Below are 23647 nucleotides of genomic sequence, written 5' to 3' on the forward strand. Positions count from 1 at the left end.
CTGTGTTATTGGGTGGGCTCTTAATGCACTGAGATAACAGGATCTGCACACACACCTGAAACAACTCCTTGCTAATCTGTTCTATAGAAACAATTACTGATCAAGATTAAGGATGTTATCTGGGGTAGTTCAGTGCAAACCAGGACTTTAATAATGTACCCTATAGTACATCACACTGAATTCTGGTTAAGCAACTATTCTTCTAATTGGAGAGCTAAAAATCAATGTGCCTGCCATTGCTTTAAATTTGAATCTACAGTGCGGTTTCTAGGCAATCTCACCACTGTAAAGGTACATGTGTGGATATCTGATACTTCACAACTTATATGTGCAGTCTATTTTAATAAATATTTTATTTCTTATTTGCACACTGTCCACTTTGGTAATGGAGAACACTAATAATAAAAAGGCAGGAATAGTGGCCAAGAAGACATTGAGGAAACTAGTTTCAAGAATATTTTACAAATCCTGTTAATCTGTCAAAAATTAGTTAATATAAACACATTCTTACTTCTTAACTTTGCTTCAACCCAAGAAGAAAGGACACATGGTATGCTTTTTAATGCCTCTTTTACCTAGAAACACTGAACTTTATAAAAACTGCAAAAGTCACAATGGCAGGATAATGTTGAATGCCAAAACATAATTTAATAAGAAGCACAGTAATTAGAGTATATAACACTCCGTAATGTCAGTTACACAGCCATACCTATCTTAGTTGGCTGACATTAGCTAAATCAGCCACCATAAGCTATACTGATTGGTCATATATCAGACCATAGCAGGCTTTAGCAGCAAAACACCTGAGTATATGGGATTACCTCTATGGGAATTAACAAGGGTTGGTTTTAATTTCTTATGAATCCAGCTAAGTAGAATTTTTTTTTATTTCTCCTTAGAAATGTATAGTCTGCCTTTGTGGTTAAGTGGCTGGTGGAAGTCTTGGTATTATTGGTCTTGATATTTCAATGTTCTTTTACCAATTATTAAAATTTAAAAAAAATTACTTAGAAGATACACCAGCATATTTCATTCCTTATTACTTTGACATATTTAGAGACTGATCCTCTGATATATATCATCGTTGAACTCAAACCAGTCAAGCTCGAGTCCTCAAAGCTGGTTGGTCACCGTCACCGTCACCGTGGCGATTTGCTCCTCTTCACACCTGCTTTCAATTCAAACTGATTAACACGCTCCCATTGTTCTCAGTGGAAGAACGTCAGCAGACCCGCATGTACTGTAGGTGAAATAAGTCGGTTTTTAAGGCCAACATTTTCTGTGAATTGTCTTCCAAAGAGTCAGGGGCTTTGTTCAGTACATTTAGGGAATTAATACATGACGTGATGGAGGGGTCTTGCCTCGAGATGAGTACAGTTAATTTCAGCTATGAAAATAGCGTCGATATGCAGTATGTTGACATGGACATCACTTGTAATACTCCTGTCAGCACTTCATCCCGGCAGGTAATGTTTTTTTTTGTTTGTTTTTTTTCTTCCCCCTTTTTGTTTTCGTCAAACAGTAATAAAGTTCAGATTCTCTTTCAATTATTAAGTCGTTTTTTTTTTTTAATTTTTTTTAGTAATGCTTGTTCAGATTTCTTGGCCATATCATTTGAAATGAAGCCTAAAGTTGAGCTGTGCACCGAGTTCCTGTTGTGGTGATTGTCTTCTGTGTCTGTAGTCTGTAGTGCCAGGCGGTGCTGAGCAGCAGACTATGAGAGTTTACCTCCGAGTCAGGCCCTTCTCTAAAGGGGAGCTCGCTGACAACGAGGATCAGGTACAATATATAATACAAGTATAATAAGAATCAATGTGACCAGTGGTTTTATAATCCAAAAGGGAACCCGTCCACAATGCTACATGGAGCATGTTAACAGGGGGTCCGTGACCCCCTAGGCGGTCATCGGAGTCACTGCAGGGAGGCCTTTTTAATAAAATAAAAAGCAACATAATTCCAACATATTATTAGCAAATATAAATCCCCACTGATGATAGGCTTATTTGCCTATAGGTAAGGGACTGTAGTCACTAAGATAGTCATCCATAGATATACAGTTATCTGTGCCACATGTAGGCCTATGTTTAACATTAAAAGGTGATTTATAAAATCATGCAAATAATTATTTTAATAGCTTAGTATTTTATGCAAAAGCGTATGTGTAAAGACTTTGAGGCTGCCCTACGTGTTACTTGTAGGCCCAGTTTAATATGCAACTTAATTTGATTAGTAATAGGGGGTCCCTGCTCTGTCTCTTAAGTTAAGGGGTCCTGCTCTAGCCTCATTTATTTGTGCAAGTGTTTCAGTTTAATTATATTGTGAATTGGATTTCCACTGAGGTAAAGAACTGTACACAAATCATTTTAATATTCTATTTAATTTTGTAAAAACAAAAATGCAAGACCCTCACCCAGCATTTATTTATAATATCTTTGGACCCTGGCTTTGACTTAAATGTAATATACTCCCCATATATCTCCCTGTCTTCATTTAAATTGTTATAGGCTAAGTTTATATAACACATTTTACGTTCTGCTTTTTAAAAATGATGTGAAGATGGGACCTGCTGTAGGCTAGTGACAATATGTTCTCTAGAGCGATAATGTTGAATCATTAATAATTATAAAGATCCACGTTTTTCAAAACTGCCATATTTGTCCTATGATTTTTTTATTTTTTTTTTGTTTGTTGAGGAAAATAAAAGTCGTACAGAAACTGAGCTGTTGTCCTCTGCATATGGCCAAATGCACCTTATGACCCATGACACACAAGCCATTATTTTGATGTTGATGATTTGAATTCTATTTGTATTCATTTCCCTCAGGATTGTATAGTGATTGAAAACAGCCAGACGGTGACACTAAATGCACCAAAGGGTTCTGCCACCATGAAGAGCAGTGAGAAGGGCGTCGGCATGTCTCTTCACAAATTCTCCTTCTCACAGGTCTGCAACGTTTTGAAAATGTACTGTTTCTATCTTATCTGCCTAAACATACTGACCCAAAGGATTATTAGGAACACCCTACTAGTACCGTGTTTGACCCCCTTTCTCCTTCAGAACTGCCTTAATTCTTCGTGGCATTGATTCAACAAGGTGCTGGAAGCATTCTTTAGAAATGTTGGCCCATATTGATAGGATAGCATCCTCCACACCATTACACCCCCACCACCACCACCAGCCTGGCCAGTGATAACAAGGCATGACGGATCCATGTTCTCATTCGGTTTACGCCACATTCTGACTCTACCATCTGAATGTCTCAACATAAATCAAGACACATCAGAGCAGCCAACATTTTTCCAGTCTTCAATTGTCCAATTTTGGTGAGCTTGTGCAAATTGTAGCCTCACTTTCCTATTTTTAGTGGAGATGAGTGGTACCCGGTGGGGTCTTCTGCTGGTGTAGCCCATCTGCCTCAAGGTTGTTCGTGTTATGGCTTCACAAATGCTTTGCTGCATACCTCGGTTGTAACGAGTGGTTATTTCAAAGTTGATCTTCTATCAACTTGAATCAGTCTGCCCATTCTCCTCTGACCTCTAGCATCAACGAGGCATTTTCGCCCAGAGGACTGCAGCATACTGGATGTTTTTCCATTTTCAGACCATTCTTTGTAAACCCTAGAAATGGTTGTGCGTTAAAATCCCAGTAACTGAGCAGATTGGGAAATACTCAGACCAGCCCATCTGGCACCAACAACCATGCCACGCTCAAAGTTGCTTAGATCACCTTTCTTTCCCATTCTGGCATTCAGTTTGGAGTTCAGGAGGTCTAGACCTGGACCACACCCCTAAATGTATTGAAGCAGCTGTCATGTGATTGGTTGATTAGATAATTGCATTAATGAGAAATTTTAACAGGTGTTCCTAATAATCCTTTAGGTAGACGTCCTCAATACATTTATTCCTAAACTATTCTGGATGAGAATCATGCCATTTCAGACAGACGGGCACTCGCATTCATTTCCACCCAACCAGCTTTCTTTTGGCTTTTAGATTTTTGGACCAGAGATGACACAGTCAGAGCTGTTTGAGGACACTGTCAAAAGCCAAATGTGTGACTTCTTAGAAGGGAAGAATGCACTAATATTCAGCTATGGTGTAACCAATGCTGGGAAAACCCACACAATCCAAGGTAAAGACTGAAACACAACAACATAAGCGTTACCGTCGGAGGTCCTTTGTAAGTTCTTCTGCCAGCCTGAGTATGTTGTACAATGTTTTAGGAACTCCAAAAGAGCCGGGAATACTCCCTCGAGTGCTGGACGCCACCTTTCACTACATTGGAAGCCATGTGTATGAGGGGATGGACCTGAAACCCTACCACAGAAATGATGCACAACATCTGGATCCTGACCAAGTCAAGCAGGAGAGAAGTGCTAAAGCTGCCATTTTTGCTTCAGTCAAAGAAGTGAGAGAGAGAGATGAGACGTTTCTCCAGGCGTTGCTAATAATTTTAAATGAATAAAGCCATAATGCTCTCTGCAGATAATGCCATAACATGCATATTAATTTGCTCCCATCTAGGCGTGTGATCCTCTCCGAGCCAGTGGTGGTTTAGAGTCCCCTTCCTGTTCCGCCACCATTCTCTCATCCTCTTTGTTCTACGATCAAACCGGTAGCCTTCACTTATTCTACACACTGAAACATACAGTATATTGTCTTGCATATAAAAATAAAAAAAAAATTAAGCTTGAAGTTTTCCCAGTAGGAACTCAATGTGTCATGCAAATGTCAAATGCAAAGATTTCAGACAAGAATGACCAACACTGTTTGATACTAATTCTTCCTGTTTCACTCTTTGACCTTTGTTGGCCTCTCTATCTCCTCCTTTTTAGTGTCGGCAAGCAACCTAACAGAAGCAGACAGCAGCCAGTTTACATTATGGGTGGCATTCTTTGAAATCTACAATGAGCTTGTATATGATCTGCTTCAGCCTTCCCTGTGCTCAAAGTCCAAGAAACGCGCTGCTCTTCGAGTGTGTGACGATGGTGCTGGAAACGCTTATGTTAAAGGTGTGAGCGTGCCTTTTATCCTGTGTTCTTAAGTTGGTCGAGAATACCAGCAAAAGTCTTTTATGTTGTGCAAGGCTTAAAACTGAATCCAAGAACAATGTGTGTGTTTTTTTTTTGTTTTTTTTATTTATTTATTTTTAAATGATTTCAGATCTGAGGTGGATTAATATCCAGACCATGGGCGAAGCCTCCAAACTACTACAGTTCGGAAACAGAAACCGAAGTGCTGCAGCCACAAAGATGAACCAGTCGTCTAGCAGAAGGCAAACCTTTCATTTCACCCTATCTTTACTCTGTGTCATTTTGTTTTCAAAACTCAAACCAGCTTTCCTTACAGCCACAGCATATTTACCATGAAGTTACTGAAGATTGATGGCAGTACAGTTAAAAGGATCTCGGAGTAAGTATCGGGCAGTGACATCATTACTATTGAAACAATGTTTTTGTGTTTTGTATCCTGATGTAATGGCTAATCATTAGGGCTTACAGTAACTAACAACTGAACAAGAAAGCGGACAATTTAAATTTTTTATTTTTTATTTTTTTTAAATGCCACCCCTAGAGGAGTGAATAAACACAAGACGTGACTGAAAACACATTCAGAGCCTTTAGCTTAGGAGTTATGGGACAATTTTTAAAGTTGTTTATACTTAATTTGGCAGCTCTGTAGCTCCAGCAGCATGATATAAGCTATGATTTATATTAAATATAAATAACTTGATTGATTTTATGTTTCTCAGGTTTTCTCTGTGTGACCTGGCTGGCTCCGAAAGATGCAACAAAACCAAGACATTCGGGGAGAGGCTGAAGGAGGCGGCGAACATAAACAACTCTCTGCTCACTTTGGGGAAGTGCATCACTGCCCTTCGCAACAATCAGACAGACAGGTACAGTTGGTTCTAAACGTGTCTGCTTTTTTCACCAGCTGCAAGTATTTGTTTGACAAGTAAAGCAAGGCAGCATTGACCCTTGATGATTTAGATGTTTTTGCTGAAACCCTCTAACTGGCTTTGCATTGTTAAAGTTTTTTTTTTTTTTTTTTTTTTTTTTCTCTGTTCTTTTTTTCTGTGTTAATCAGAATGAAGAGCAGCTACATTCCTTTCAGAGAGAGTAAGCTCACCAAGCTCTTCCAGAATGTTTTCTGCGGCAAAGGAAGTGCGTCGATGATCGTCAACATTAACCAGTGCGCTTCCACCTACGACGAGACTCTCCACGTTATGAAATTCTCTGCTGTTGCCAAACAGGTTAGACCGAGTACATAACGGTGTGAGAGGAAGTGGTACAATGAGCTGGATCTCCGACCCCCACTAATCTCACCTGCGCTGTCTGTAGGTGGTGCAGGTTATTCCAGACAAGCCTCTGGAAGCTCTGGCTCCTTGTTTGGTCGGCCACGATGGCAAGCCTTTGGTGAGGAATGGGGTGGTTGACAGCCAGGCCTTGGAGAGCTACCTGTCTGAGGAGGAGCAGCTGGATGATGAGGAAGACGAGGCGGACATGTCTGTGCTGCCACAGAATGTACAATTACTACTCCATGTCCCATTCAAACATTGTTTCATAGATTTATCGGTACCATGTAATTTACTTGGGGGGCTATACCCCAACTGCTATCTATGACAGGTTAGTCAGCCGTTCCTTCAGCATGGTATTGGGTGTGACAAGGTTGGTCTTTCTACCACTTTGCTCCAGACTGACATAACATCAACTATTTATCAAAGGTTTGAGCAGACCTTCATTGTCCACAGAGGATGAATCCTATTGACTTTAGTGATCCCCTGACACTGTCCTCAAGTGGCACCATTAGGTTTTCATTAGTGAAATGTCTCAACAACTATTTTTAATCGATTGCCGTAAAGGACAGTCATGGTGCCCAGGGGATGAATCCTAGACCGTTCCTGTAGTGCCACCATGAGGTTGATGCTTGTGGTTTTGAGTGAGATGTCTAACTCTGTAGTCGCGCATTGCCAGACCTGTCTCCACAGCGCTGTGGAGGAAGGTCTGGCTACACCACAAATATATTCTGGGATAGGAGGAGAAGGTGCTCTGGGTTGTTTGCATTTCTTTAAGCTAGTGCTGTCAGTTAAACGCGTTATTAACGGCGTTAACGAAAACCCATTTTAACAGCGGCGTTTTTTTTTTTTTTTTTTCACATGCTGTTGCAACAACTAGTAAAGTTAGGAAAAACTACAACACCACACCAGATCTAGCTAGACCGGAAACTAAACAGGCACGCCGCACACACTTGTTTGGGCTTGCGAGCCGGCCAAAGAGTATTAGGCTAACGTTACGCTTTGCGTGGATGGCGAACGCGAGACGCCGAAATGGATGCCAAAAAGATTCTGAATGGAAAGTTTACGTTAAAAAAGTTGCCAAATGGTTCCATTGACAAGACCAAAGGTGATCTGTGTGTTTTGTCGTTGTGAACTGATCTATCGCTGCAGCATGTCCAGTCTGAAATACCACTTGATGGCCAAGCACACAGCTGATGCGAATTCTCCACCCCCCCTCGTCAAAGCCAGGCGACAAAAGCACAAAGCAAGCCGATCCACAGTTCCATGTTGATAAGAGCATTAAAATGAGAAAAAATAATGTGACAAAAAGAAATCAAGGGATTTAGAATTGATAAAAAATATGCGATTAATTTCAAGTTAACTGACATTAATGCGATTAATCGCAATTAAATATTTTAATCGTTTGATAGCACCAAACCCAATAATCTTGCTTGGTTGCAGGGACGCCGTCTCTGCTAAATAGTCTCTGGAAGGAACTTGTTCAGCTGGAACATTTGCACCCCACAAAAGAAAATGCCAAAAAATATTAAATTAAGTTAACTGTTCACACAATACAGTAACATGAGCTAATTAAATTAGTTGTATACACGGTTTACATAATTTGCGGTTACCAGTGTATCACCAAGTGTACTTCGTTCACACCAATCGGTCCCAAACGTAATGTTAGATAGTAAATACTGTAAACATAGTCTTTGTAAATCTTTACAATTATTCACCGAAAGAACCAAGCAGGCCTGCCTTATTTCATTATTAAAATCTTTGTCAAAACTTACCATTTTCAGCGTGTAATGTTAGCTTGCTAGTTTGGAGGTTGCTCTTGTTTCCCTTAGTGAAGGGATTTTGACGGCTCGTCTGGCTTATCCTGCCAATGTACTCTGGTTGATCTAAACTAACGGAGATTGCCATTTGGTACACTTATTCAAGATCCCCTTCATTATGACTGTAATAACTTTGATGATCCATTAACTTTTCATACAGCTCTGTCATCAGGTCAAAATTTCAATTTGTCCAGTATTTTGATTTATGACCAAATGCCTGCAAAACTGTCAGCTTTACTTTAAGTGCTAATTAGCAATAAAATAGCCAGCTAACACCCTAAACTAAGATGATGAATGCAATATAACCTGCTAAATATCAGCATGTCATTGAACCTGTTGGTGTTTAGTTACAAATACAGCCTCACAGAGTAGACTAACATTTATTTAGAGTTGTCAAATACGGCAGTTGGGGAATTCTTAACCTTCACTCATAAGATGCATAATATGGATTAGAGTTATTTTCAGTAAATGTACTTTATCTTTCCTAGGAGCTCGTAAATATGATTGAGAGTCTGCGAACAAAATTCCTGGCTGAGCGAAGAAGACACCTAGTTCAGGAAATGGAGATTCGGAAGGAAATGGGAGATGCCATGTTACAGCAGCTCATGGAGAGTGAAGAACTCCGCACGTAGGTTATTTTTATTTATTCTCTGCAAGAGAAGGCTATTAATGCAGATCTCTGGTATTGTATGCCTACAGCTTTGATTTTTTGTGATTTCAATTTGTTCACCGCATTGATACGACTAAATTCATAACCCTCTTATCCATCCATCCATCCATTCATCGTCAGGGGCAGGATCAGCAACAACTTCCCAGTCAACCCTTGTTAACATCAAAATGAAACCAAACTTGGTGAATAAGGTTTGCTCTGAATGTTAAGTCGACAGGTAGAAGAGCTGAAGGAGAGCTACCAAGTAAAGTTGGAGAACACTTTTGAAATGTACAAGGATGCTTTCAAAGAGCACGCCTACCAGAGTGCTATGAACAATCTGGAAGATGACTATGTACCACTTGACGAGTTCATCGCTGAACAGGAGAAAGTGGAGGTATGTCATGTAATCAGCTGTTAACGGGTCAGAAAAATTAGTTTAATAGGTTTTGTTAACAATAACTGTAATGCAATTGTACACTGTTCAAATCCCAATAGCTTCATTCAGTTATTGAATTGTAGTGGAATTGGCTTAACGGTAATCTGCTATTGTCCTGTGTTATGTCACCAAACAAAGTAATCTGATTTTCTTTTGCGTAGTCATTGAAACTTGACATTTGTCTCTCACCGACTGTGTAGGCCCTGAAACGTAAAGTGTCAGAGTTGGAGACCTTAACGTCCAGTGTGAAAGGAAGCGTCTGTGCACATCCAACAGTGGACCAGTCGTGCCAGACTAACGCGACAGAAGCAGCAGGTTGGCATACTTTTTATGAATATAGACCTCTTTGTTTTAAATCAGTGGTTCAAAAGAAGTACATTCCCAGACTCTAAGAGACTCATTGCTTCAGCTTATTTCCTTCTCTGTATTTATTTATGGTTTTGTTTTATCTTCTAATTAATTTCTCATTTTCACCCCACAGACGATCGATGCGAACGGCTTTACAAAGAAAAATGTGGCTTAGAGAGGATATGTGAGGATAAACAACAGGTAACAAGGACAACATTTAAATGAGGTATCTCGATTAAACGTCTGCCCAGTCTAGTTATGCGATCACTTACTCAGCTTAACTTTTAATGTTTGGTTTAGTTGGTTCTGTCCCTAGAGAAAAGGCTGATGGAGGTTAGTGAAACACTTCAGAAGATCAGTGCTGGCTTCCTGGAGAAATCGGCTGATCTGGAGGTTTTGCAGAGACGCTGTGATGATCAGGTGAGATGATTTCAAGGTAGGAATATACAAAGTTTGGCAAATCATTCTTAAAATGGTTTTAAGACTAGAACTTTAACTTTTGACTGGATCCAGACCAACATGATGACTTCACCAGGATGGAAATTGTTTGTCCTTTTGAATGTTCTATTATTTATTTATTTGTTTCTCCATCAAGAACAAATCTATGGATGACATCATACAGCAGAATGTTGAAAAGGACAGGGAGCTTGACTCCCTTAAGGGAGAACTTGCCAAGCTTTCCCAGAAGTCCCCTGTGAAGCTCAAAACCAAGCGAGGCCTGCTTGCCAACATCAGGGAGGCTGTGACTTCTCCACGGAAGAATTCAACTGGCCGAACGCTCAGGAAAACCGTTCGGGCTGTACATCACTGACAAGCCCAGCATCTGGAGAAAAGGAGGGAGATTCCTTTTTGGTTTTTAAAAACTTAGCATGGGTCGTTTCAGGATGCCTGGAAAGGAATCTGCAAGCGTGACACCTTATTTTATTCAGGTGGAGTGGGTTTTTTAAGATGGCATTTTTATGTTGTATGTGTTTTAATAAAATGAGATCGCTCAAACCTTCTAGGCGTGAAGTCATTTATCTTAATCCTAGACATATAAATTCTTAAAATTTTTGTATGACTTAAATTCTAAGCGTCAATGTATGATGTCATTTCATGGCCACATGCATACACGTACTGTATATGGTTTCATTGTCCTGTTTTCTCATAGAAACGGTGTTATACATGCACACATGCACTGCTATAGAAATGTCACGCCAGGGAATTTATGCTTTGAATACATAGAACCTGAGGGAAAGTCTACAACAAAAGACCCTGATAGCATAAAGAAATTGTATGATTCATTGAGTGAGTCACTATTTGCTCAACAGTTTTAAATTTTCTGTAAAACACAATCTTAAACATGTTATATGTCCACCATGCTAATGAATTTGTTATGTAACCTATACAGTTGAGTGAATAAGATGTATCAGTGTGTGGCGTGCTGGAGGTAACCGAGCGCAGCCTCGTCTCAGTTAGTGAAAGGGCCGTTGTGGTGGAGACATCCAGCTGCTCTTCTATCTCTCTGCTCTCAGTGATGCTTAATAAGATTAGCTGTTCGACTTGGCCTGCATCAGTGCAAAGGGGTCAATCGCAGGATTAGCACCTTGCTTAACGGTTACATCAGTTTATTACTTTTTTCCCCCCTCATTACTTTGGCTCCCACTTCTGGCTCTTTGTGGGACATTTTTTTTAGCCTCCAAAGCATTTTTAGCACTAGTAATTTAGTCATTGGAGTGGAATCAGTGCATCATGCAGCTTTGGGACAGAGTCCGTCTCAGCCATTGAATGAAGCATCTTCCAGGGTAAGAAGAGGAGCAGGGGCAGCCGGAGAAGTGAAGGACAGCTGGGCCAAACCTACCTGCTGTGGCAGAGTCTGAGACTCTGGACAAGCCATCCTCATGCCACTTGTAAATAACAAAGTAGGCGACGATTGCACAGTAGGCACAGACAAGGTTTTGGTTGATGGAAAGGCTCAGGTGGATTCTTTGATAAAGGTAAGCTGCTCCATGTTTTACAGTTTATTTTTTTAAATTTTTTTTTAAATGCTATACTGTTTAGGGCATGAATAGTTGGGTGTAGTTCTACTGTATTGTTTAATTTATTAATGTAGTTTCAGTCTGTTGCTAATTTTTACAATTGGATAAGCAGGTGCAGGTTGCCATCTAACATGTCTGAAAATGGCTGAGGTTGAAAAAGTAATTTTAAACAAATCTGATTTTATAAGCCAATATTTGTGACTGTTTTCTTTTTCTAGAAAATGGCAGTTCAATATTGCAATATTTTATATATTGAGTGTAAAAATATATAAAAAGTTAAATGTGTTTCGCATCATCAATAATTCCATCTTCACTATTGTCTTCTTTTTTAACTCGTGTTAATATTTCACAGACTAAACATACACAGAATATCAAAGCATCTTGTTTTTCTCCCCTGTGGCTAAAAAAGCACTCTGAAAAAAATTTCTTGGTCCACTGCACCTAGTATCTGTGTAAGATAATGGCCATGCCTGGCAATTTGTCTGTTATTGACATGCATGTAGTTGTTAAAACTATAATTCACTATAATAGTTTTGCTGTTGACGGCATGTTAATTTATATATTTTTTTTGCACAGTGAGAAAAAAGTATTTGGTCTACAATCACATTTTGCTTCATACTTAATATTTTCTTGCTATGCAGTTTTTTTAATACTAAGATAGCTTGCACTTATAACAAGCACACAGTATCATTTTAGTATAAATCATACTGCATGGAAAAGTAAACTTCCAACTAATACATACAGTATACAAATCAAATATAACATACTTCGTGGTTATCATTGTTGTGTTCCCTCTCATCTGTCCACGCTCTGACTGCACAAGGTTGCTTTGGCTTATCTAGGAATAGATCAATGATAATGGGATTAATTGTAATATTTTTCATTGAAACCACTCCTGCTAATCCTCCAGGGCTAAGCTAATGCCTATTAATGAAATACCCTGTTGGCAGTGGTGTAGTGGAGGGTATACAGGGTATACCCACCTGTCTTTCTGGTGGTTTACAGTATACACATCTATCAGCCAAAAAGCTATTGGAATATATAGGAGTATAGGCCTACCCACTTCCTCCTCGGTAACCTACCCATCTACCTAGTAATACACTGGTCTTATGGACATATTTGAAACTTACAATGTTAATGTGTTCACCAGAGGGCAGTTCTTCAGAGGACTGATATTATAGAGTGTGGTCTAGACCTCTATCTGTAAAGTGTCTTGAGATAACTGTTGTTATGATTTGATACTATAAATATAATTGGAAAATTGAATTGAAATTGAATTGAGAGGTGCACGATATCTATTTATAACAAGTGGTCTGCTGTATGTGTATGTGCACAGCAGGGGCGTGTAATACCAAACAAATTGGATCATGCTGTCCCATCCTTTGAGTTGCAGGAGAAATGTAGATTCTAGCTTTCAAAGCCTGTGGATCAGACAGTGTTTAGCGCAGGCACCGTCTACAAAGCAACACCGAAGAGAGAAACAAAAAAAATATGTAATAGCTTTATTAGTATATAATGTAGTCTCACCCAAAATTACGTCACGCATAACTGTTCTCCCGGTTATACTACCATACTAACTTTGGGGGGAAAAAAGGCTTTTGCATAATTTTGGGCAACATTTTAGGAGAAAATATTCAATAGTTTAATTATTGTATAGTGTTAATGTTTTCCAAAAGGACACTGAAACACATACAGTATTCATTTCAAGCAGCTACAGAGGCATGTTGGTTGGCAGCACACAGCTTCAGGTTCTCTTAATTTCCCCCAAACTGCAGATCAAATCGCACATTTACATTTGGGGTATTTCTTTTTCCCCATACAGGTGGTGGCATGTTACCGGCACTTGGCCTCGTGTGTCGGTGGTTGCACGGACAGCTTGCAGCTGCGGGATGAGTTGCGGCAAACACGAGAAAAGGCCCTAAAGTTGTCTGTGTCCATCTGTAATCACCTGACCTCACATCTCCGGAACAAGAGCCTGCCCGAGGGGCAGCGGAAGGAGATGGAGCTCCTGTGGGTGGCCTTCTCCTCCAGCCTAGAGCTCCTCCACGTGGACATGTGCAAAGTTTTCAACATCAGTGACATCTTCTCTCTGGCCAACACCGATGCCCTCGTGCAAACTGGCCTACAAGGTACATTACAGCCCTGCACTTCTGATTGTGTATGCAAATAGTATTTCAGGAGGCGGATTAGTCAAGGAAAGCACATCAGATGAATAATGTAAAAACGAAATTGGACCTGGGTGTCCAATATGAAAACTTTGGAAGATATACAACAAATATTAATGTCATCAACAAAATAACACTCCTTAGTGTAGCAGTGGTGGGATGTAACTAAGTACATTTACTTAAGTATTAAGCACAAATTTAAAGGTATACTTGTACTCTACTTGAGTCTTTTCTTTTCATGCCACTTTTCTACTCCTCCACTACATTACTTGTAAAAGTATTTTTTTACAGTGTGGTACTGGTACTTTTAAGTGAATATTTCTTCCACCACTGCTTTTCAGAGATTATTAAGGTGTGAATAGTACTGTGATGTCTTTTCTTGAATTTCTAAAATGATGTACTTCATGGTGTTGTTGAACTGCGTTATACAGAGAGGTGTCTCTGTTATTTAGACTACCCTCATTGATATAAATAACAGAAAATAATACAAACGGTTAGAACATTATAACCAGGGTACAAAATGACCATCCATCAGCCAAATGCTGGTAAAATATACATGTGGCTGGTAGATTTGATTAACTCACTGGCCAAAAGAACAATAGCAATCTGCGTGGCTGAACATTCACTAGCCGTTTGACAAAAAAGTTAATTTTGCACCCTGATTACAACCTTCCTGAGGTTATGATTTATTGGGCTATGTTTGTATTAGGCTGCTATTTGTGTCCCCTCCCCACTTTCAAATTAGTTTGATATCATTTTGATTATTTTCAGTCTTGGAGATTGGACCCTATTTTAAGCAAAAAGAAAGTAAGACAGCCTTTTCTTATATATAGTTTAGTAGCCTACTGGCATAATTTCATCATAATCAACTTAATTATTTCCTGGATTTTGTATCACCATAGTCCCTACAATTGTATGTAGAAATGCAAAATATAGGATTCAAATCGAAAAGATTTTTCTGGCAGAGGAACCCCAGACCCCCTGTTTTCTCAAACCAAAGCTACACCCTTGGAACCAGTTAAATCATGTTTGACTGGTAGTATTTTTTTTCTCCAATTTTGATTGTGGTAATGCAGGGGGAGGCAGTGAGGTAGCAGCCCGAGCACTCAGTCTGCCAGACCTGAACATAGCTCCAAACCCAACCCTCCCTGCTGGGCTGGAGAGCCAGGAGCGCAGCACCATGGAGCAGGAGATCAGCCAAATGGACCGCATGATCGATGACATGGAGATGAAAGTGAACGTGATGCGCTGGATGGTGGAGTCCCATGGGCCCCAGCACGCAGAGGCGCTCAGCAGCAGCGACAGCGCCTCCCTGGCTCTGCTCTCAGTGGATGAGGAGCAGCCTGGACACCAGCCTCCGTGCCAGCGCAGTAACATCCATGTGCTCTTATTGCTGTTTGCTGTTGTTTTGGTTGCAGCCACTTTATCTGTTTGTATAATCTTTTTCACATGAGCAAAACCTTAATACAATCAACTTGTTTTTTTTCTGTAAAACTTCGACAATGCTCAGTAACACTGACTCTTTGCATACTTGTTCCAAAAGGAATTTAAAAAAAAAGAATACAAATTTTATAATAGCATCTAAATGATCTAGTGCATAAGATACTTTGTCTAAAATGCACTGAAATAAATCTGGGTGCAAACCAGTTTGCCATTTATTGCAGTAAATCCAAAGATGCCATACACTTCAAACTATCTTTGTTGAACAAAGTAATACGAATACATGGTTGCCAGTTAATGGCTTAAAAATGTCAACTGGTGTAAAGTAAAATAATTATTACGATCTAGAACAGGTTGATTTTTACATCGACAAAAGATAGAGCTCATACTTCCCTTTGTTACAGTAAATTCTCATTCCCTTACACTTGTCACATTTTATTCCTTGAAGCTTTTTGGGATTTAGTGTTATTTATTGTGTATATAATCTGTGCTATAGAGCACTGACAATTTGTAGTTATGCATTATAAAAGTATCAACTTTGATATGACTCTGTGTTGTGTTGTTTTCCATTCATTCTTATTGATTAACACTTTGGTGAAGCACCCAATCATTGTATGCAAATCATCATGAAATGTTTAGAATTCAGATGGCATTAAACTACCCTTTGTACTGCCTTGTTTGTTTTCATACTTTCAAAGAGGTAAATACAATTATATAATCTATAAAAGTCTGTAAGGCTTATCTGTCTTGTCAGTTACTGTATAACTGTAGGTCAAAACTTATTATGCCTTATTATTAACAACCAAAACGTATTATGCTGAGTTGACAAACACATTTAAATAAATAATTATACATTTTGCGATATCACATTTTATTGAAGACTCAAGACTGTTCTTGTATTATATTATACAAATTGTAGTTAAAAAGTTAAGTTATGATTGAAAACTTTACAGTAAAAAAGCAACAACTAAAAAATCCATTTACAGTAAATAACATTTTTTTTAAACTGTTTGAAAAGAGTTTGATGTGTCCCAGCCAATGTTATATCTGATGCATAGGCTACAGTCTACTGCAGTGGTTCTCAAACTTTTTTCAATACCCCTTTTGAATTGTTTCTTTAAGCCAAGTAGCTAATCATTTTCGGTAGACAAAAGGTGTATATAAACAGAAACAGTACAGTGATGTCAGCGATACATTTACTAAACAACAGCCTTGTGATTAAAAACAACATTTAAATGCTAATGAGAAAAAGAGACAAAAACTGTAAAAAAGACAAAAACTTGGAAAAAGATGGTAGAAAGAAGCAAGGAAGTAAGGCAAGAATAGGTCAAAATAGTATCAAAAACAGGAAAAAAAAGAAATTCTACATAAAGAGGAACAATGTTCTGGACAACAGCTTTGTAAATATTAAACATTCTGTTAAATATCTCACGTACCCCCTGCAGTCCTCCAAAGTACCCCTAGGGGTACACGTACCCCCATTTGAGAAACACTGCTCTACTGTTATGATCTGATCCTAATGTAATACATACAATGGAGCTTTATTTTGAAGTGTGTGACCGGATGTATGGAATGTCTTGATGGTAGGGCGACAATAACCAATAACTGGGGAAAAGTTGCAATGCAGATTTTCACAGACGGAAGTACATCCCTGCTGCTGGGCCTGGGGCGGCGGAACACAAGCTTTGACAACAATGGTGCTTAAACAGTGTCACTCGCAACTCAAACGTTTTGGTGTTAAGCACCCAGAAAAGTGGTATGACCTTTCTTTTAATCCAGACAGAGTCAGCAGTTTTGTTTTGACAGCTGTCAACAAATCACCGTGTGTCCGATGTATCATCACTCCACCTTTTAGGAACTTTGACAAGCTCCTATGGAGAGGGAGACGAGCTGGACTGAAGTTCAGGCATCTTTCTGCAGTGACACTCATGTCCGCAAGAGGTAATGTATCTGCCTTTACGGTCTAAATAGCGTAAATATGGCACCTAGCTAAACGTCAGAAACTGTACTTTAAACCTGCGTATGAGCAGTTTGTATTTAAATGCAGTGTCCCTGTACATAAGCGACGCAAATTAAAGGTACTTTTTTGTTGTGTGGACAGCTACGTGCCCTTCAGAATCCCCCACGCGACACTTTTCATTCTAAGCTCATCAGACAATGTCACCGCACTGGCCTCAGCAGGGGCGATTCTAGGATCAGACCTTTAGGGGGGCTCAGCCCCTAATGACAATTTGACATGGATTTAGTGCCTTTTTTTAATGAAACCTTTACCCACATCCACACTGCATTTACATAATATACGGCACATGGCCTTTTAATTTTTTTTTGTCTTGTATTAATAAATATAAATGCTTTATCAATTAGCTATCTTTGGTTGACATTTGTAAATTTGGTTGAACCTGTCCTTACCCACCACTTACCCTGGTTGTTGTTGTATTGAATATGATCTTGGTAATGTGATCAGTTCTCTAGATCGTGTTTGTCCCCTTTGAATTGCTCAGAGACTTTAATAAGACAAGTTAAAAGCCCTTTGATTGATCATGTTCGGACTTCATTTGTTGCAGGAGTAAAATAAGTGACATGGGATGTATAATGGAAACAATAGCAGCACAGAAAACAACACAATATAAAATATACAACATAAAACAACTGTGCACTTACACACCTATGAATTATTTCACACATTAGTAAACAAATACCTTTGCTTGAAACTATTACTATGAGCTTCAATTTTTGTATGCCTGACCGAAACATTGTACAGTATCTCTAATAAATGTTTTCATTTATAATTTTTCTAATATAAAACACTAAATATGAAGTATGGGCTATACACATGCATATAAGTGATTATAAATATATTCCTCCATAAATTTATAAAAGAACATTGCCAATTTTAAGCAAATGTATAATCCATATAGGAATGCTATATGATGTATGTACACTACAGATAGGCTATAATATGATATTTGATAAGGATTTTTTTTAAGTAAAAAAGCAGAAATGTTATACACATTATTTACAAATATACATTTACATTCCATTTTTACTTGGAGTCATTAATATGTGCATACATGTTGTGTAATGAAGACACACCTAAAAACACCTTCATATTCATGTCATTGCTAATAGAAAATGTAGTGAAAATGCCACTTACTTTGCTTTGTTAAAAAGCTTTAAGACAGAAGTTACAAAGATACAGAAGCACGTGTAGTGATAAAATATGCAGTGACCTGCATATTTCCAAGGAAGGGAAAAGTAATATCTCTACAATTCCAGTGTCCAGATAATGCTTAATGTCTTGGATTACCCCTCCCATCTTCTTATCATTGATTTCAGAGCTGAGTACTTCCATCAACGCCTTCCAGTATTTGAACCCAGACGTACCAAAGTCCGAAGGCGGGAGGCTGTTTTTTGATACCCACGCGGTGGTACGACTCTTTGAGGAAAATGGTTTGGCTTTTTTTGTTACGTAAAAAAAATGTCACCGTTATACAGTATATAATAACTCTGCTTTGTTAATAACAAGCTGTTGATTTTCCTAAACAGGCTTCCCAACGCGGCAAGCTGAGGTGATGGTTAAAGTTCTGGTGAGGATGACAAAGTCTAACATGGATGTCATCTATAATGACATGGTAACCAAAGTGCTGCAGGTGAGACAGTAGGAAGAGGTTTCCTTGTTGTAGATATAAAAGGAACACGACGACTTATTGAGACTTAATTCACCTGATAAGCTAATTCACCGTATATCCGTGCGTTTCGTAACTCTGTCTGACGCCCCCACAGCTAGCCTAGCTTAGCACAGATCCTGGAGGTAACCGGCTCCATCTAGCCTACTGCTCCCAATAAGTGACAAAATAACGCCAACATTTTCCTATTTACATGTTGTGATTTGTATAGTCACAGCGTGTACAAAAAACAAGGTCACATGAGACACAGCCATCTTCTTTTTTTTTGAAGATTATTTTTTGGGCGTTTTTAGGCCTTTAATTGACAGGACAGCTGAAGACATGAAATGGGAGAGAGAAGGGGGAATGACATGCAGCAAAGGGCGGCAGGTCGGAGTCGAACGCGGGCCCGCTGCGTCGAGGAGTAAACCTCTATATATGGGCGCCCGCTCTACCAACTGAGCTATCTGGGCGCCCACACAGCCGTCTTCTAACCATATACAAACTGGGAACTATATTCTCAGAAGGCGAAGCACTGCTAATTCTGCTACTTGGGCGGAGTGATTTGCTCGCAGCACCTGAGGTGTGGAGCAGAGAGTTCGCCTGGAGTTCGTTCAGTTCACTAACATGGTTAACTTAGTAGATGAATATATGCTTAGTTATGTCAAAGTCCAAAATAGTAGAAACACCAGCATAGAGATTCAGTATTTCCTTCTTTTTTTTACTTGTTCTTTAAAACTTTTGTTTTAACATTCATTGATATAAAAACAATAAGTATCACCTGGATATGTAGTTTATCATCCATATCATTACATGGAAATATATTGTCTGTATTTTTTATATCAAAAGCCCACCACTTACGTCCTGGAAAACTGTAAATGTTTTGTGGGCATAACCATAGCAGGGAATTAGAATGATAAAAAAAAAAATAATAATATGATCATTAATATATATTAATATGATGTCATATAATTTGGGAATTTCTAGTCCCAGTAACAGGAATGTCTGAGGATTCTGGATTCATGGGAAACATTACACCACATCTCTTCTGTATGTGGTCTGTACACTTACAAAGTTCTCAATGCTTCGGTATACATGTAGGGACCCTCATTATGCTACCATGGAAGTGTGGTGCTATTTTGAGCCTTGAGTGGTGTAGAAATAGCGATTTCTTTTTACTTTACCCGTGCACCGACGACTAGCTTTATAAGCTAATTCGCGGTTTGCGCTAAAACTTGTCACATTCGATTAGCATGAAAACATATCCCAGAGAACGGTCGACTCGACACATGTGTTATTAACCCCTAGGTTCATTTTGCGCCAGATTTGTCCTTTAAGGTGGATGCATCATCAAATTGCTAAATCCGAATGAATTTCCATGACCTTTAAGTGGTTTTGTGATTTTGTTTTCCCTTTGGATTATTAATAAGTTAAAACCCAGGACAGAATTTTCATATGCTTGTATAAATTAGTTGTGTTACCACTGTATCGTACAGCCTTTTTACAAATTATACAGCTTGCCGTTGTTTCATTTTCGGCCTGAAAATAGAGCCACACAGCGCTCCTCTTCCTCTCAGCCGTTCTTCTGCTCCGTCTCTGTCCTGCTTGTGTGTGTGTGGTACTGGCCGCCACCGGGGCCTGGCTGCTTGCTTGCCTGGCGCCGCTGAGTCACGTGACGGTACAACATCTGCGCTGTGACAGGTGGCACTTGAAAGCAGCGGCAAAGACACAGACAGCCAGGTTCGCCTCTTTGATGAAACCACAGCGGTGCATACTGGAGAGAAACAGAAACTAAAGTATCGATCTCATTACACTGGTATTGATCAATATCAATACCAACATTGGTATCGATATTATCGACATTTGGATCGATCTGCCCACCACTATAGAAAAGAGATAAGACAGTGTTGAGATTGAGTGTGCAATGTAGACAGGCGAGGCCAATGAGATCAATCAAGAATCAGATTTATTTTACTTTTATGTCTTATTAGTTAAAAAACTCTCTTTGTACTCACTATAAATTCTTAGTTGCCGCTGTGTAGGATCAAAAACTGTAGAAAGAAATATATATAATATACAGTACCTGCACTGTCAGGATTTCAAAGTGGCACCCATCCTGATTTTGGATTTCTGGTTCTTCTCCTTTTCCATATCTTTAAAGGGGTTACTACCTTCCTTTTTGTGTCCAGATGATTCATTTACTTTGCATTACTATGGTATTCTTGTTAATGTTTGCATTATTTGTGTGATTTTGGCAGGAGATCATGTTGCAGCGTGTGATGTCTCAAATAGTGGCTGTAAAGAAGGACATGGTAATCCTGGAGAAGAGTGAGTTCTCTACTTTACTGGCAGAAAGTGAGGTAAGTGTGTTTTAACAGCAGACTTAAGCGGTTTCCCAAAAGTAATTGTTGCATTGCATCTGTGCCCTTGGTTGTTGTGTTGATCGCCATGGTCCATGAATTCACATCCATCTGCAGAAACTGACTAGATGATAGAGTAAGAAGATAGAATATATTTAAATTTGACAATTGGATGGTCAATCAATTATCTGAATTAAAAACAAAATGCACAACTAATACAAATTTAAACATCTGTCACACCAGCTTATATAGGAGTGGAAGACTGTATGATGTTCTTGCTTTATGTTTAAACGCCAGGTTTAGGAGGAACATGTGTACTGTGAAGTATGTTCATGTCTGTTCTGATTTTGATTTCAAATGACTCAACTTTGTCAATGTTTTAACATTTCTCCAGAAACTCGAGATCCAGTTATTGCAGCTCAAGGTCCAGCTGGCTGTAAGCGGTCATTCTAATTAACTCAAATCCCTTTTATGTCCAAGTTTTATGGTAGAAGTTTATTTAGAAGCATTTCATCATCTTTCTTTTCATCCAAGATGTTTTTATTTTATGTTTTGTTGTGACTTTCCTTTGTGTATCCTTGCAGGATGTCATGAATAAAGTGCGCTCAGACACTGTTATGGACATGCATTTGGAGAAAAGTCGCGCAAAAGCACTGGTAGGTGTTTGAGAACATTATATACGTGTTTGGAGATCTGTTGACTGCGCTTTTATTTAGTCTTTTGTCATCTTCACCTGTACATATACGGTAGATAATTGCAAATAATGACTTTATTGTTAACAGATCCTTAATCCCACTTATTGTATTTCTTTTCTAAATAAAACATTATTATCATTTTCAGAAAGTACAGCATGAGAAGATGCTTCTAGAAACACGAGCTGAGATTATGGAAATGGTTTGTATATGTGCTGTACACCTACAGTACGTGTTTCCTATCCTATCACATCTAATTTGTAGTTCACGGTAATCTAGCACACAGTCAGGTCAGACGACGATACAATGATTCATTATGATGCCTGTGTCTAATTGCCTTTTTTACAGACTGCAGAGCAAGATCGTCATTTAACTCAGACCTACATGAAAATAGACACGGAACTGGCTGGTTTGAAAACCATGTTAGAGGCTCATAAACTGGATACTATAAAATACCTTGCAGGTAGGACATTGTGCATTGTTATTACAGTATGTAGAATCAGCAATTTTAGCCATAATAGCAACTGTTTTAAAATGGGTTGTTATGGGTACAACTTTTGCAATTCAAAAATGAAAAGCACTATTCATTTAAAATGCATTCAATACACTTCACTGCTAAATTTGACAGTCTAAACTTAAATTGCAAGGAACCAGAATTTCCACCTGTTCAAAAGTAGTTATCAAACATTTGGCAGTATAAAAATAAAGTAAAGGACTTACTGAAACATGCAGACTTATGATTAACCTATGCTTTTATTTTTTTAATCTTTCAGGTTCAGTGTTCACCTGTCTCACTGTGGTCTTGGGTTTCTATCGTATTTGGATGTAAGCAGGACCATACTGTAGTTATGATTTTCATATAACCTCCGGTGACACTTGAAATTTTAATGCATGCTCTCAATCTCGAAACAACAGCCTGAGACCAAATCTCTTTCATGTCTGAAAGTTTGCATTCCTTGGTGTGATCTTATCCTCTCCTCAGAAGTAGGAGTTATGGAAGAAAGGCTGTGCCAACAGATCACTGGCAGATGTTTTTGAAGTAATGAAAGTTTTTAAAGATTATTTTGGGGCTTTTTTGCCTTTTAATTGCTAGGACAGCTGTAGACCGGAAAGAGGGAAGAAAAAAGGGGGGACAACATGCGGCAAAGGGCCGCAGGTCGGAATCAAACTTAGCCTTGGTACACGGGGCGCATGCTCAACCAGGTGAACTACCAGGGCACCCCGAAATAATGAAATTTTGACTCATAGATTATTTACCACACGGCCATTCAGAAAATGTTGTTCAGACAGTTGCTATAAATACCGACTTCTTATTCAGATAGTGCTGCTTAAAACTGAAGTTAAACTTTTCAAAAATGTTGTGTATTTATTGTGTATATGTACATATCAAGCTGTGGAGAGAAGATCAGAGGAAGGAGGGGTCATTGGGACTCTTAACCACTTTGCTATATTATCACAGATATTCAACTTGTATCTATCTTTCTGCTTTGTGGTCTCAGCTTTTTTGTAACATGATTGATTTACTTATGCTATTTGAATAAAATGAATTGTCAATAAATGTAAACTTTGTGCCCAACAAATGAAGTCTCTTTTTATTGCTAATTTTGTGTAGGGATATATTTGATGGTACTGTTGTTGGAAACTGGCCATTACTCTGCTCTACATTATACAGTAAGTCTTACATAAACATGCTGATTTTCTGTTTCAAAATATAAAGTAACATTATTAGTTACTTATGTGTATTGCTACTCAG

The 23647-nt window shown here is 38.8% G+C and overlaps 3 protein-coding genes across 6 annotated transcripts; all 3 read left to right on the forward strand.

Annotated features, from left to right (window-relative positions):
• Positions 1-1186: 1186 nt before the first annotated feature.
• zgc:56231 (uncharacterized protein LOC406257 homolog) lies at positions 1187-10554 on the forward strand. Of its 3 annotated transcripts, none has more exons than XM_039790974.1 (18): positions 1187-1466; positions 1684-1779; positions 2825-2944; positions 3994-4132; positions 4224-4408; positions 4525-4615; positions 4836-5012; positions 5164-5275; positions 5350-5412; positions 5753-5899; positions 6091-6256; positions 6345-6527; positions 8607-8746; positions 8999-9164; positions 9407-9521; positions 9688-9755; positions 9855-9990; positions 10150-10263. In XM_039790974.1, exons 1-17 carry the CDS (start codon positions 1347-1349, stop codon positions 9981-9983), a joined length of 2217 nt encoding a protein of 738 aa, XP_039646908.1. In that variant the 5' UTR covers positions 1187-1346; the 3' UTR covers positions 9984-9990; positions 10150-10263. The 3 variants fall into 3 exon arrangements, with proteins under 3 accessions (XP_039646908.1, XP_039646906.1, XP_039646907.1); XM_039790972.1 differs by having other exon boundaries at positions 1188-1466; positions 9855-9974; positions 10150-10554; XM_039790973.1 differs by lacking the exon at positions 1684-1779 and having other exon boundaries at positions 1188-1466; positions 9855-9974; positions 10150-10554.
• A 463-nt stretch (positions 10555-11017) lies between these two features.
• On the forward strand, positions 11018-15851 carry LOC120551930 (regulator of G protein signaling 9 binding protein). The gene is made up of 3 exons (XM_039789529.1): positions 11018-11530; positions 13395-13701; positions 14814-15851. The coding sequence occupies exons 1-3, from the start codon at positions 11435-11437 to the stop codon at positions 15188-15190; spliced, it is 780 nt and encodes a 259-aa protein (XP_039645463.1). The 5' UTR covers positions 11018-11434; the 3' UTR covers positions 15191-15851.
• Positions 15852-16741: 890 nt separating this feature from the next.
• Positions 16742-23474, forward strand: mcur1 (mitochondrial calcium uniporter regulator 1). Of its 2 annotated transcripts, XM_039790549.1 has the most exons (10): positions 16745-16933; positions 17033-17118; positions 18514-18627; positions 18724-18827; positions 21101-21202; positions 21597-21638; positions 21787-21858; positions 22043-22096; positions 22243-22357; positions 22668-23474. In XM_039790549.1, exons 1-10 carry the CDS (start codon positions 16872-16874, stop codon positions 22721-22723), a joined length of 807 nt encoding a protein of 268 aa, XP_039646483.1. In that variant the 5' UTR covers positions 16745-16871; the 3' UTR covers positions 22724-23474. The 2 variants fall into 2 exon arrangements, with proteins under 2 accessions (XP_039646481.1, XP_039646483.1); XM_039790547.1 differs by having other exon boundaries at positions 16742-17118.
• The last annotated feature ends 173 nt before the right edge of the window (positions 23475-23647 follow it).

This window comes from Perca fluviatilis, chromosome 22 (assembly GCF_010015445.1).
Source record: "Perca fluviatilis chromosome 22, GENO_Pfluv_1.0, whole genome shotgun sequence".
Taxonomy (NCBI): Eukaryota; Metazoa; Chordata; class Actinopteri; order Perciformes; family Percidae; genus Perca; species Perca fluviatilis.